The sequence below is a fragment of the Tauraco erythrolophus genome, chromosome 6 (genome assembly GCF_009769465.1).
Source record: "Tauraco erythrolophus isolate bTauEry1 chromosome 6, bTauEry1.pri, whole genome shotgun sequence".
Taxonomy (NCBI): domain Eukaryota; kingdom Metazoa; phylum Chordata; class Aves; order Musophagiformes; family Musophagidae; genus Tauraco; species Tauraco erythrolophus.
In genome coordinates, this window is record NC_141470.1 from 68,553,410 (window position 1) to 68,568,310 (window position 14,901).

The 14,901-nt window shown below is 42.7% G+C and overlaps 1 protein-coding gene across 1 annotated transcript; it reads right to left on the reverse strand.

The window, feature by feature from the left end:
• Positions 1-5,343: 5,343 nt before the first annotated feature.
• On the reverse strand, positions 5,344-14,882 carry AP5M1 (adaptor related protein complex 5 subunit mu 1). The gene is made up of 8 exons (XM_086613064.1): positions 14,812-14,882; positions 10,273-10,918; positions 8,577-8,804; positions 8,021-8,160; positions 7,180-7,265; positions 6,949-7,064; positions 6,587-6,683; positions 5,344-5,507 (listed from the first exon to the last, which is right to left on the reverse strand). Exons 1-8 carry the CDS (start codon positions 14,877-14,879, stop codon positions 5,425-5,427), a joined length of 1,464 nt encoding a protein of 487 aa, XP_086469190.1. The 5' UTR covers positions 14,880-14,882; the 3' UTR covers positions 5,344-5,424.
• Positions 14,883-14,901: the final 19 nt, after the last annotated feature.

The following is a 14,901-nucleotide window of genomic DNA, read 5'->3' on the forward strand; positions in this document are numbered from 1 at the left end:
GACTCTGTTTCCCAGCATGACTAGGAAGCTCAGGAGATAAGTTGAAATGACCACAGTGGGAGGGTGTTCCCAGGTGCCTGGTAAGCTGTTCTCCAGCAGTAGCTACCAGTCAAGGAAAGGTAGGCTTCCTGGTCCAGTCTTGCTTCTGGAATGATTCAGGATTTGGAGGGGGAGGAGTTCACATGACATCTGAAGAGATCCCTCTCCTCATCATGGTACCTCGGTACGACCCTTTGGACACAACACTTTGAGGGAGAGGCAGGCTGCAAGCGGGTGGGGGTGAAGAACGAGGGAGATCTTGGTGAGAAGCTCAGGAGGTCTCAGAAGCTTCAGAGTCTGGACATTTTTCTAGAAATGGGGACCGTGTGGGCTGGTGAGAATCACACCAGTCCCAGGTACTCCTGCATTTTTGCTCCTTGAGCATTCTGTGATTGCGCTGATCCTTCTGGCCACAGCAATGCACACTGAAGCCACATACTAGGTCTTTGCCCCCCTTTTCCTCTCACTCTGTTTCGATGGCATCTATACTCAGATCCACACCTTTGCACCTGCTTGTGCTCGAACACCTACTTTTCTTTTTTCGGTTGTTTTGTGTTTTTTATCTGTTTTTGGTTTGTTGTTTGTTTTGGTTTTTTTTTTTTCTCCTGAGACTTTCAAACCATCAGGGTCTCAACAAGGGCTCCAGCACCTTCAGTAATTGCTGCCTCTCAGCCACTGCACCCTCTGTGAACCTCATCAATGCAAATTCCCCGTTTCCTTCCACACCTTCTACAAAGTGTTAAATAACACAGTCGGGCTCCAAAATATATTTGATGACGGTTCCCCATTGCCACTGCATGTGGAAATGTCAGCCAGTTTTTGCTGTGTTCAGTGGGTTACACAGGGATTTTGCATTATTTTAATTTCTTAGAAGTCTGTCACATCAAGTCTCTTCGCCAACTAAATGTGTAGTCTCATCTAAAAAGTTTCTTTGACAGTATATATTTGCTTTAAATTCACATTAATTGGCATTAGTTACATTACCCAAAAATTTTAATGAAATGAAGCAAGTTCATTTTATTAATGAAGCAAGTTCTACATTAACTTCTTATTTATACCCATCATTTTATCTGGGAAAAATGTCAGGTTGATAAGCCAGTATTTAAGTCCTTCCATTTATTCCTTTCAAGGGATTGCGTGTTAGTTTTCTTCTAGCCCTCTGACATGCACTCTGGAGAACTCTTTGGCCACCACTTTTGAAAGTCTTTGTGCAAAGCTCTCTGCACAGATCTCATACAGTCTATATCTGTGATGAAATTATAAATATAAGCACTTCAAGCAGCAAGCACTCTTGTAGAAGAAACAGCGCTCTGTACCAAAAGAGAATTCTTATTTTTTCCCCTTTAACACAGTGTTTTTAAAGAAAGTGTTGTATTAAACACTTGTTGATTTTTTTAAAGAGCTAAAGGAATACCACTGACACAGGGCTTCATCACCTTTAGAGCAGAACTACTTTAAGATACCACCTCTGCCAGCCATGGAGTTCTCAGGCTCACGTGAGCTCTCAATCATACCTTCCTGATTTAGTTTTCAAAGTGTTTTTTCTCCCTTTTAAAACAGGAAAAATAGTCAGAGCACGTAGAGAAACAGTGAAATTGTCTGAGGAACTACAGGGAACGCACAGAGATGCATAGAAGGGTTTAGTCATTTATAACTCCTTGAACTCAGCTCTGGGGTCCCCAATGTAAGAAGTACATGGATCTGTTGGACCAGGTCCAGAGGAGGGCCATGAAGACGATCCGAGGGCTGGAGCACCTCTGCTATGAAGACAGGCTGAGAGAGTTGGGCTTGCTCAGCCTGGAGAAGAGGAGGCTCCGGGGAGAACTTCTAGTAGCCTTCCAGTACCTAAAGAGGCTACAAGAAAGCTGGAGAGGGGCTTTGGACAAGGGCATGTAGTGATAGGACAAGGGGCAATGGCTTTAAACTGAAAAAGGGGAGATTTTGATTAGATACAAGGAAGAAATTCTTCACCCTGAGGGTGGTGAGGCACTGGAACAAGTTGCCCGCAGAAGTTGTGGTTACCCCATCCCTGCAAGTGTTCAAGGCCAGGTTGGATGAGGCTTTGAGCCACCTGGTCTCAAGGTGGAAGGTGTCCCTGCCCATGGCAGGGGAGTTGGAACTAGATGATCTTTAAGGTTCCTTGCAACCCAAACCATTCTGTGATTCTATGAACTCTGCCTTCCAATATTGTCTCCCCGGTATCCCCATTTGCTGCCCAGCCCGGGAGGCACCTGAAACCTCTACACACATCACTCATTTCTCTCCATGTCTTGTGTTCTGCAGGTCATGCCTAAAGGTACCTCAGTCGTGATGGATAGACCCAAGTTGCTAGCCATCTAGTTTACTAAGCTGTCTAAGTTTACTACTACTACTTAACTTGTTTACTAGCTTACTAAGATTTACGAAGCATCTACAAGAATGAGCCCTTCCCAAAAGACACCAGGCCAGGAGAAAGGCTTCATCAGACTCTTTCTCCACCAGTGTGGGTGTCTCACAGTTGTTCCACAAGACTGCTGGATTAAGGTGTGTGCCAATTTAACCTGATCTGTTTTGCTGTCTGACTTGTTCAGGGGTGCTTCCCGAAGAACAGGGCATGGTGCACACTCAAGCCTGCCAGAGAGACCTCAGCCACCCTTCAAAAAAAGGCAGACACGGCCTCCTTTCCCCATTTCTCTTACCATAGAGCTGTCCCTGAGCAGGAGCAGAGCACTGCAGCAAGAGTATGCTAGAGTTAGGATCCAGAGGTTTATGGCACAAACCCTTGTAATAAACCAAAACAGGTGATGGCTTGCATGAAGTTGTAGAAAACTGCTCAGAGCTAGAAGAGGAACATCACCCACCACCTCCCTCCATCCAAAGCTGCATTGAGAGGTGTGTGCAAAGTCATCTAAAGCATATTCCCAAGTACGGCAGCTCTCCTAACCTTGAGACTTAAAAGACACGGCAAAAGGGAAACAAAAGGAACATGATTTGGCAAGGACATCCTGCTAGTAAGCGCAAGAGCATTCTCTCCCAACGTGCTGTGAATTCTGACAGCCCCACTGTTTCATTGCATTTCTTGGGAGAAATGCTGCGGAAAAGAAAAGCTATTCCTCCTGGGCACTGCTCTGCAGAATAGACGGCTCCCACCTTTCTCACGGGTAGGTGGAAAGCAAACACTGCACTGACACAAACACCAAAATCCTGCGGTGGGTGCCCAACATACAACCTAAACCCTTTGTCCCGGTTTGGGATGGGACAGTTAGTTCTTCTTTTCAGCAGCCAGAAGAGCTCCGTGTTTGGATTTAGTCTGGAATTTGTTATGAGAAGAATGTTGACAGCGCACTGATGTTTATAGCTGGTACCAAGACATCAAGGACTTTTCAGCTTCTCACGTTTTGCCAGTGTGCAGGAGCACAACAGGCTGGAAGGGAAGCGTAGCTGGGGCGAAGGGTCCACAACTCCCCTTATGATTTGAATTTAGACTTGGGATTGAGGGCCAAACCGGCCAATGGAGTATTCCAGATCATGCAACGTCATGCCCAGTATATAGATGAGAGTCGACCAGAAAGAAGAGATTTTGCTCTTCCAGGGGCTATCACTTTCAGAGTTCTGTCTCTCTCTCGTTCTCTTGTTGGGCGTCTTGCTCATCCAGGATTGCGGTGTCAGGACTTACCTGTTTTGGGATCATTAGTCTGGGATGGGACAGGCCTTGGTCACCGGGTAGTGAGAAATTACACTGTGTATCACTTGTTTGTACATATTATTATCACTATACATATATATTTTTTCATATATTATTATTATTAAATTATTCTTATCTCAACCCACATATCTCTCTCTCTTTCCCCTTTTAATTCTCTTCCCCATCCCCTGGGGGTGGGGAAGGGTGAGTGAGCTGCTGTGTGGCCTTTAGTTGCTGGCTGGGCTAAACCACAACACCCCTCAAACAGAGAGACCCCCCCCTCCCCACTCACACTGTGGTGTCCAGGCACGCAGACAACCGTAACAGGTAGGCGCTGGATTCTGGGCAAAATCATTAACTCACTTTTTGCCTGCTAATCAAAACGGACACATCAGGCCAGGATGGATAAGGCTTTGGGCAACCTGGTGTAGTGGGAGGTGTCCCTGCCCATGGCAGGGGGGTTGGAACTAGATGAACTTTGAGATTCCTTCCAACCCAAACCGTTCTGTGATTCCATGATTCTAGGATCACCCGTGTGAAAGGGCTCACGGCATAGCTCCGGTTTGTAAGTTTGCGCAGCAGTTTCAGCTGAACCGGCATGTTTCACGTGAATTAACCCACCCTTTCGAACATTTAACCAACCAATTAGATTACTCTCTCAATCTAAGCACTTTTTCAATTCTGGCTTAAAACTTTTCTCCTTACATAACCACTAATCTTATTTATCACACAGTACACAGTCAAACAAGAGGTAGAGCGGGAGCAGCCGGCACGCTCGGTTATTAGACAGCATTCTTCTCTTCTTTTGTGCTGCTCTCCAGGTTCTCTCAGTTCTTCACCAGCCTTTCAGAATTTGCTCATTTCCTGATAACTCTCTTCAAGTCCATTTCCTGTGTTCCTGCAGACACCCATTTTCTTCTCAAATTAGAGGTCAGCCCCTGTAAACTGAGTCATTTTCTTTTCCGCCTATTTTTTTCCAGGGAAAATGGCTCAGTGATGTTTTTTGGAACCTCCAGCAAACTCAGCTGGTTTTGCCTGCTCAGAGCTAGTCTTGTGATTTGAAAAAAAACAGGTTCACACCTCTGGATCCTCACGGGCCCTAGCTTTCAGAGCGATGCAGTTCACAGGCACGTATGAAAGGGAACTCCCCACTCCTGCTGACGGGACCATAGAGGCTCCTGTATCGTCTCCACTTTTGGAAGTGCTGCTTATGCCACACTCTCACTCTTAAAATTCTTGTAAATTATTGACTCGTATGTATTCTGTACACACCTCCTGAAAGTACAGAACTCTTGCTTTTAACCGTCCTGTCAATCTGGAGTCTAATCAGATTCTTGTGACTTCAGAACAGGAACAAGACACTGAAAGCTTTCATGTCTCCTGAGCTCTTTGGTTTATAAAACCAGTGAAGTAACTGGGAGTCCTCCCGGATGACACACCCAGTTGTACCAGTCTGTATCTGTATCACTAGGTACTTATTTTGTACCAGCTAATATTAGAAGGGAAAGTAAAAATGGCCACGGCAATTTCCAATTGTCTTCTCTAGGACTAAACAATTTAAGTTTTTATAGAGAATTGACTTCTTTTGTTCTTTCTCAACATAAATTTTTAAGCAAACATACAAAGTACAAGTGCTGAAGGATATTTATTTTCACTGTATCACAACGTTACTCTTATTAGCTCTCTGTTTTGTTTAAATACAAAAATAATTCACAAGCAAATTAGTCAAGTGTGGCTTTGTACACCATAGGTGCTGGTGCTTTGGAATTCCAGATGTAGTAATCAGAAGAAATTAGTTCCCGGGCTAAAAAAATAAAACAGGCAAGAAAAATAAGCGTTACAGGGTGCCTTAAAATTAGACATTCCTTCATCCAAGTTAAGAGACTACTAATCCATCCTTACTAGTTTAAAGAAAAGGTATAATAGGCTCTTTAAACTGTAAGACTCTTACTTTTATTTGAAAATCGGTTTTGATAATGAGACATTTAAAGTCTCAGCTTCAATTACCTTTACTAATGTATCAGTGATGAGCTTAAAATTCAAACAGAGGTTAAGTCAAAAGCAGGTGGATGGCCTGGATCTTGTTCAATGAATACAAATTGCATACTCGCTATAAAACATACAGTGTGACGATGTTGCTTTTTTGGGTTACAATTTAGGACTGAATGTGACCTGTCACAAAATCAACAGTGTAGATTAGAGTTTTTGAAAGGCATTTACAGACTTCTGCTAACATGACTGACCGAAGCTGCAACCAATAGACAGCAACAAATAAAAATGCTTCCATTAGACAGTACTGCTCAGATTTACTGATGCCTACTGTATTCCCAATTAGTGTATTTTTGGGGCAGGCTTGGAAGTAGTCACGTGTTAAGAATAAGCAGATTTGGTTTCTGCTCCTCAGATTCACCGTAGTACCACATCCACCAAGGGATGTTGGTGTGATGACACTGACAGCAACAGTCTCCCTTGCATGCAGGAGCTGAGCTCTGTACCTGGGTATTTCCAATCCACACACCACATCTCTGACAAAAGTGCTCTAACCAAGAGGCCAGACGACGGAGAGGCATTTTCTGTCCTCCCAGTAAAGTTCTGCCATTATGCAGAGCATAGTAAAACATCACTCAAAAGAGAGCCTGACTTTGTAACTGAGCAGTAAGAGCTTTCATCTGAAAAGGAGATGACAGTCCCTACTCCAGGGACGCTTAAGCATCACAAAAAAAAAAAAAATTACAAAGCAGAGAACAACGTTTCTGGGATGTCCCAAGCAAACCAGGAAAAAATCTTTGTCCAACTTTAGCTACATAATTTTAATAACTGACATCCAGTTCATAACTTCAATATGCAGTTTCAGTTAAGTAAATGACAATTTTAGCAACTCACATGCAGTAATTTTGGGTTTTCCTGGTGCAAAGATTTGAATAGAATGCTGGTCTACGTAACATCCAGTCAGTGTGAAATCTGGGATCCTAAAATACAGCTACAGAAAGAGGGAAAACATGATCAGACGCATACTGTCATGCTTGCTGCACAAACACTGGCAATGTGTTACATGCTCTTGGTGTGCAAGCATACTCTGAAACAACAGGATGTCAAATCCTGGAAGGAAGAATACGGAAAACTCCATGCTGAGAACAAAGAGGCTAACGATTATGTCTGATTTAACATCGACATATTTTCATAGGCAATTTAAGATAATAAAAAAATGACTACTTAGGCCTCTTCTTGCAGAGCTTGCAACTTACTTTTACATAAGCTGTGTTCCCACTGCAAACATAATTCGTTGGGTGCTCTTTGCCTGCAGTGCCAAAAGACACGGTTCCAGTCAGTGAAACTTCCAGAGATTTTGGGAACTTCTGTCCTAAAGCCAGAAACAGCATCTGTAAGAAATTATATGACTGTGCCTTCCAACCCTAACCATTCTATGATTCTATGACTGAGGAGGAAGCAAGAGAGCGCAAGGGTGTTCTACTTACCGATGACCCAAACCAGTAGGCTCTTCTCTCGTGAGAAATCCAGTTGGCCATAACTAACTTTGTACTCTAATTGAGCAATTGGGCCCCTACAGTATGACAGAGGAGAAATAAAACCGTTGGAATTAGCATCATTCAGTATTTGTTAACCTTCATTTTGTTGGAAGAAAGCAACAAAATGCTGAAAGACTTTATTTATGTGCATACAGACAAATCATACCTACCTGAGCACACTGCTAATTTATGAAAAGAAATTACAGAGCAGGAGGAAATCACCATGGTCTCAACCTAGTAATCATAAAAGAGCTGTTGATATTTTACTGTCTTTAGTTCACTGATAGTGTTTTACTAACATTATGATCGGCATCAGCAACTCTGTATCATTTCATCTTTAAATTTTCATTATAATGATGCAACAGTGTAGCCATGGCAGTTGTCAGAGAGGCTTAAATGAAAACTATCGTTTTAATTTTAAATAACTATATTTTTGATATAAGCTGATCTGTAGCTAGGATTAGCAGCTTTAAAGAACGGGTTACCCTGGGTTGGAAGTGATCTTGAGACGTAATCCACCTGGAGGACTGTGGCAGGGTTTCACATGAAGAAATACCACAGTGAAATAGGATGTGCAACAGAAGTACACAGAATTTACCAAGTATTCTGATAGGATTCTGTATTCTGGAAATTACAAGAATTCCAAGTGGGCTTCCCAACATTTGCAAAGTCGGTGTCCACTGAAAGTACTTTGACGGAGTAGAACCTGTTATATTGACTCCTGACAGGTTAATTTCAGGAAGATCACAGAGAAATGGAAGAAGTTTATTTAGGATTTCTTTCTTCTTACCTGTTGAAAAAAGGTATTCGAGCTTCACAGTACTCAAAAGAGTTCTTTATGCTCTCATGAAGCTTTAAATTAACTGTTATTTTCAACTGTGATCCTTCTTCAGTGAGTTGATAGCATCCCAAAATTGGTGGAACAGGAACCTGGAGAAAACTATATTAATTCTCAACATAAATTAACGTCATCATCATATGATGGTTATATTCTGTTCTAATTGCTAAAGTACTTTAAAAAATAACAAACACACATTAATTGCTGACTGTGCCAAACCCTTCAGGCTGCTTGTTGTGGTGTAAGTACTTGACATCTCAGCCTGCATATATCCTGGCAGGCATCTAAGTAGGTCATTATGATTCCATGATTTAAAGTAAGAGCAGCCATGCCAAGCAAAAGCACTGGCACCTCCTGAACGTGACTCAGACGACTCAAGTCCTGAAGTCCTTCCAAGCAGTTTATTATATTAAAAAACGTTTTACTCGCCTCAGTCACGTTCAACAACACAGGCACTTTCATTCCTGTTTGAAGACTGGAAAATAAGAAGGGTCAGGGGTGTTATTACCTGGGAAGTGTAGTAACACAAGTTGAATGAATCCGAAGGAGGGATGAAAGGAAATTTGTAAGGTCCGTTATACACAGAATCATCCAGTGGCTCGACACTGCTGGACATCAGCATGGCAGGGTCAATGGAAGTCACACAATGATGGACCACAATATCTTGGAGTGGAGGGCCATTCGTCGGGAGATTCAAACTGAGGGTTACGTTTGGAGCAGATCCCTCTATATCACACTTGGAAAAGACGAAGTCAAGAAGTTATTCTAAAATATTCCCCTCAAGTCAGAATTAGCTGTTCAAAAATCAAATACGAGCCTTAAAAAGAATCACACCAAAATTTTTCAAACCCAAGCATTGACAAATACTTTCAAAACAAAGTCCTTTTCCCACTTCTGTAGCCTTAGCTAAATGTCTCTTAACTGACAAACAAGTACTCTTTAGCAAGAAAACAGCAGATAAGCAAGCCAAGGACTTACGGTACAGCTACACCATTATGAATGTTACATAAACACACTTAGTGACAGTCTAATTAATTCAGTTACTCTTACAACATCCACTTAATGGATTCGAGCATGCTATTAATGGCCACTGTGGTCCCATGTCAGCTTTCTCACAGCAACCACGTGCAGCGCATCCATCGTCTCATCCCTCTGCGTGCCAGCTCAGCAGAGCACAACTACACCAGGGCTTTCTTCTTATGTTAGGCCATCCGCTCTGCAAGATGACCCAGAAACTTGTGCCTCTGAGAGCAGGAAGCTGCTCACCCACATAATCCCCACCAGCATGGCTGCTGGGAAATAACCCAGTCTTCGGAAGCGCAGTACTTAGGTTGGCTTCCTTCTGAGACAAGTATCCCATCTCTTGCAAATAATTAAATTACCACGATCCACTTTATTAGAAGATTTTCCTCCTCTCAAAACACTGGCAGTTACAGCGTACTGTGATAACACAGTGTGCTTCCTAAGCATAATTCAGAACAAAGAATGTTAAATACGAACACAAATTGTAATGTACTTCGTAATAATTATTGATCTGTTTAGTAGCCATTCTCCAATTTTTAGTATTAAACAATGAAAAACCATTGTCACATACAAAAACATTCAAAATAATTATACAGCCAGTTTATTTCACCAGATTCTGTATCAATGGCTCTTACGTCAGCCAAACAAACAGCACTTATGGACTGAAAATGTTGTAATAAAGTAAAGTAGGATAGAAGATTCAACTTTTGTTTGGTAGGAAAACTAACTAAAAATGGTCACAAAGACACTTGCAGAAGCCTCATTCAGAAGTTCTGTTTCTAATCATTATTTAACACATTGCTTATTACACAGCTGGAAATAAACTTGGTGTTAGCACTACCATTTCTTAGTCTCTATAGACAAAGATGGTAGGAAATAATTTCTCCCTGTTTCATTTAAGATCAGAAATGTTTGGGAAAATACATGCAATGTAGCTACTGCTGGAAATTTAAGTCCCATAAATAGTTACTGCAAAAGTGCATGAAGCATGCAGGAAAAAAAACAGTAAAGATCAAAATGAAAAACACCGTTAAAGCATCAGTCTAGCACGTAATAGTTTGTTACGCTTTCGAAATATCACAGTATTAGAAACTCACTGCTCACATAGCAAAGTAAAAAGATGAATTTACTTTCCCAATGTGCTGGCACGAAAAACACTCTGGCCAGACTCGCACTCTCACCTTGCAATTTACAGCTCCATAAACTTGCCACATGTCCACGACGTCCGTTTTGTCGTGCTGCATGCACTTGACCTTCTCAGTGATACAGACGTTAACCTGAGGTTTGCCTTTGTAGGTGTTGGATCTCCAAGCTGGCTGCTTCTCGTCTGCGGGGATCTCCTGAATGTCATCAAACGAGCTGTTTAAGCTGCGTATGTTGGTGTTTAAGGGGGTGCCGAGCGGACAGGCCTGGATAAGCAAATTTCGAAGCTGGCCTATTTTCGCACTCATCTCAGCTTCATTTTTCCGACTTGGAGAGAGGTAGTCCACAATGCCTAACAGAAGAGCCAGACCTTGTGAGAGCCCACTAACAGTAAGAAGGGGTGGCCGTGGCTCCAAGGTCTCCTCAACTAGTGGAAGGCACGCGTATATCAGACCGCTCTTCCGAAAAGCAAGCACGGGCCAGAGATCCCCTCCTTCGGTGCGAACCGAATACACCGATGAGTGATTGACTCGAGTACAAGTGTCTCGATGCTCCACAAAAATATCGCCGTCTACGAGTCTCAGTTCAAAAAGCAAGGCTTTAAGAAAGGCGCTGTCGGATGGCACGGGCACGTGTGTCGACCCGTTGAAGGTCTCGGCGCGTACTTCGACGGTGGGGTAGCGTCTGTGACGTGGAAATAAGAGCATCTCAATCGCTACGCATTTTTTCCCACCCAAAACATCACACCAACAGACTTCCCAGAAGCAGAACTCACACAATCTCTTTGCTGGCTGTCAGAGAATGCAAAAGCATTACAAAAATCTTTGGAATATTGATACAATCAAGGATGGGTTTCTCTTAGGTATTCAAACAACTCTCAAAAGCCCCCCTGGTCCTAAAAGCAACCTCGTGCAAGCGGAATCCAGCAGCGTGCCAACGGAAAGAGTGACAGGATCAGCATCCAAATAACTGTCAATAAAACTATTTCCCATGTAATTAGGATTCATTTTATCAGGTGGATTTGTACCGAAAACTTTTAGTAGAAAGTGAATCTATCTGCCTACCCTGCTGTTGCACGAAGTTATAGAACGTTTAAACGACACTAATGAACACAAGAGTGACTCGCAATAGCGCAGCAAAACTTCAGCAGCAAAGCATTTCTAAGAGGTGAGATCACACTGAAGATAAATTTTCAGACATTTAAGAAAACGGATGTCCCACATAATAAAACTCAACTACAATAGCTTTTTGCCCAGATATACTATGCCACTGCTGCAGCATTGCTGCTCTACTAACTACTGTATTTATGAGACAGTATAATGGAAGTTACTTATTTACAGGTTTTTCATTGCTGTTCTGAGCTTTCACGATTGATCTGCAGCAGTCGCTTCAATTGATTAACAAGATTAACTAAAAAACTTTACAATATTATAAATATTTCACTGTACCTAAGTACAATTTTACCAGCAAGAGCTGCATGCTTTTTTTGGGGCGGAGAGAAACGGATTCCACGCTACAAGTGCAATATATGTGACTCAAAGCTTTTATGACTGTTTAATAATTTCATTTTTTCCAAGTATTTAAGATGTAATCATAATGTCAGAGACACAAGGTTTTGTATATTTTAAAATTGCTATTCTGCATCAATGTATACATTTAATTTCAAATTTCTTAGAGATAATGTTTGAGAAAAAAAAAAATCATACTAGCCGTTTAATGCTATGTCTGGGATTTTTTCTTCTGAAGCAGTATTATTTTTTAAATGAAGGAGAGATGAATTTCTTCTCAAGCTGACCTAAATCTATCAAGAGGAACTGAAGAGTTGTCTTTTAATAAACAGCTGAGAAAAGAAAAATTATTACTTTCACTAATGCACTGGTCTTCATCCTTTTTTGGAACTACAGACTCCCCTGAGAGTCTTTTACATTAAGTTTGACAACAGACTAATTTTTGACTAACTTTTCTACTTTCTCTTTTGTGGATTCCCTTAGTAGTTACCCACGAGCCCTCATGCCAGGCAACTAGTTATATCACTTCATAAATCACCTTGCAGCAGATCTGTTGTCAGGCTGCATGTTTGCTTGCACTCAGAGCCAGACTTACAAACAAGCATGGGAGAAAAAATGCACAGATACATAAATGCCTCCATTTATTCGCCTTTTTATACCATCTTTTTAAAGACACATTGACAGTCTGCTTCTTAAACTGCCCCAGAACTTGTAATCCCAGCAATGTGGTACTTTGTTTTATCTATGGCCTCCATATGTAGCGCTGCCCTTCTGCTCCCAAACATTTGCATGGTTCTTATCCTGTTGCCTCTAAGTCCCACCTACACCATCTTCTCTTAACTGAGTAGCAGAGTCTCTTGCTGGAGGCAACTACACTTCCTCAGGCTTATTTTCAGTGACTGTGCTTTTTTGGTTTGAGTCTTAATCAGGCATGTATAGCTGCTTTTTTTTTTTCTCCAGTAAGAAAAAAGCAAGCACAGGCAGAGAGAAACCAGAGCTATGAGATCCGTAAACAGGATACAGATGACAGCAAAATGCCTCCCTACAGTCTCATGTTTATTTTGAAGAGTAAAGAAACAGTGATTTTGCAGCTTGAAAATTTATGAGGACTTCCAGAGCAAGGCTGTTGATAAGAGGCTACGTGTCACCTTGGTAAGCCTCTCTTATTTTTGGCTGACATTTCCAAACCAAAGAGGAAATATTTCAGTCTAGTTTTGTCCTCCTTATGTTCCAATGTGTCTGCTCCATTTGCTGAAGCTGTCCCCTCCACACAGCAATCTTCTCCTCCCACTGAATCTTCTCAGCTTTAGCCGAGTCACTAGATATTAGTTAGCCCTTCCGACCTCAGTTTTTCAGTATTCCCTTCTAGAAAGTGACGAAAACTTAAAAAGATGAAAGTTTCCAGGGACGAATGAGCTTTGGTGATTCGAGAGAGAGAGAGCATACTTGTTGCCTGAATGAAGTTATGATCAGCTCAGAAAAAGTGGAATGCTTTGATGTCCCAGATGTCTTCGCTGAGGTTAAAGATCAGGGCTCACGTATCTCCAGCTGAGTGCGTAAGTCCCGAAACCAACAGTTTCCATGTGATCCGGCATTCTTCATATTGTCTGTGCGCTTTGTTGAATTTAAGGTCAGTTAGGAGGATAAACTCAGGGTTTCCACAGCCCTATTATTCCCTCTGGGAACTTGAAAGATCCAAGTCTGGAAATCACTTGAAGTATCAAGTATAGTTTGCCCTTTCAAAGGGGCACTATTCCTTGTCTCTGCTGCTCACTGTGTGACAAGTTACTTCACATATCCCTGTCACCAGCCCCCCCCCCCTTCCTCCACGGTGATTACACTCTCAGATTTTTGGGACAAGGCTTTCTCTTTCTCTGTGTTTGTAGAGGGGAGGCCTCATCTCTAGTCTTGTAGGTAATACAAGGACTATAATACTAATCCTAAAACAATCAGAGGAATATCCAATGTAGAGATCTGTCTGCACCTGAAGATGGAAGATAGCCTACTTGCTCTTTTTTCTTTTTTTTTTTACGTCCTTCAAGGTTCTTTTTTCAGTTTTACTGAATTCAGACTAGGACTGTAGGTCACATCTCTTTACCCAGGCCTCAGTATTTCTCCTTTCTCTAGCTCCCAGTTATTTTTGCTCTCATTCTTTCGAATTGAGTCCTGTGAAATCACAGAGGCTACACGGAAACAGCAACAAATTTTGCCAGGCTAACAAAAGCAGCCCGCCTAGCCCAAAGTCCTATATAAAACTCTGTAAGAGTTCTGAATAAAAAGTTGTTGTTTGGTTCACTAACTTAAAAAAACCTGTCTTTGGATGCAAAAATTAAAATCAAACAGAAAGCTAAATTTCTGCCTTAAAACGCTGTGCTTTTTGTACAGTTACAGAACAATAAGAAGATAAGTAAAATAAAGCAAAATATATATTTCTGTTTTGCTCATTTGGTTCGTCTGGCAGTATTTCGTAATCCCTACCTTGTCCTTTTCCATGTAAGGACAGAGAAGAGCTAGGTAAAATCTTTACAGCAACTAACAAAAAGAGGAACAGAGGGGGAAAAAGTCATGTGCAAAATGCAGAAGCAGTGAAAAAAAAACAAAAAACCACAAAACAAAACCAAACCAAACCAAAAAAACGCCCAAAAACAAAAAACAAAAAAAAACAACACAAAAAAAAACCCAAACCCAAACCAGATTTAGGCTGTTGTGAGAAGCATATTGTTTGAACCTAGAAAATGTCAAAATCGGGTTTAGAAATGCGCTGGGAAAGGCGAAACGCCTCACAAAGAGGCACCAAATTATTTCGGTGGTTTTGCGCGTTTCGGGGCTCGGAGGCAGCCCCGGCCGCTCCACAAACACCGCCCCCCGCCGCGGCCCGCCGGGATCTCCCTCTCCTTCCCCTCGCACCGAGGCCGGACGCCCGACCAGCCGCTCGGCCCGGGGGAGGCACCGCCTGCCCGCCCCGCCACAGCCCCCCGCGGCGGGGCGGCCCCTGCGGGCGCTCGGCGCGGCCTCACCCGCGGGCCTGCCCGGGCCGCCGGGCCCGCGCCCATCGCCGCTCCCCGGTACCTGGAGAAGAGCACGGAGCCGCCGGCCTCGGGGTCGTGCCTGAGGAGCCACAGCGCTCGCAGGGCCATGGCGCTGAGGGCGGCCGGGGCG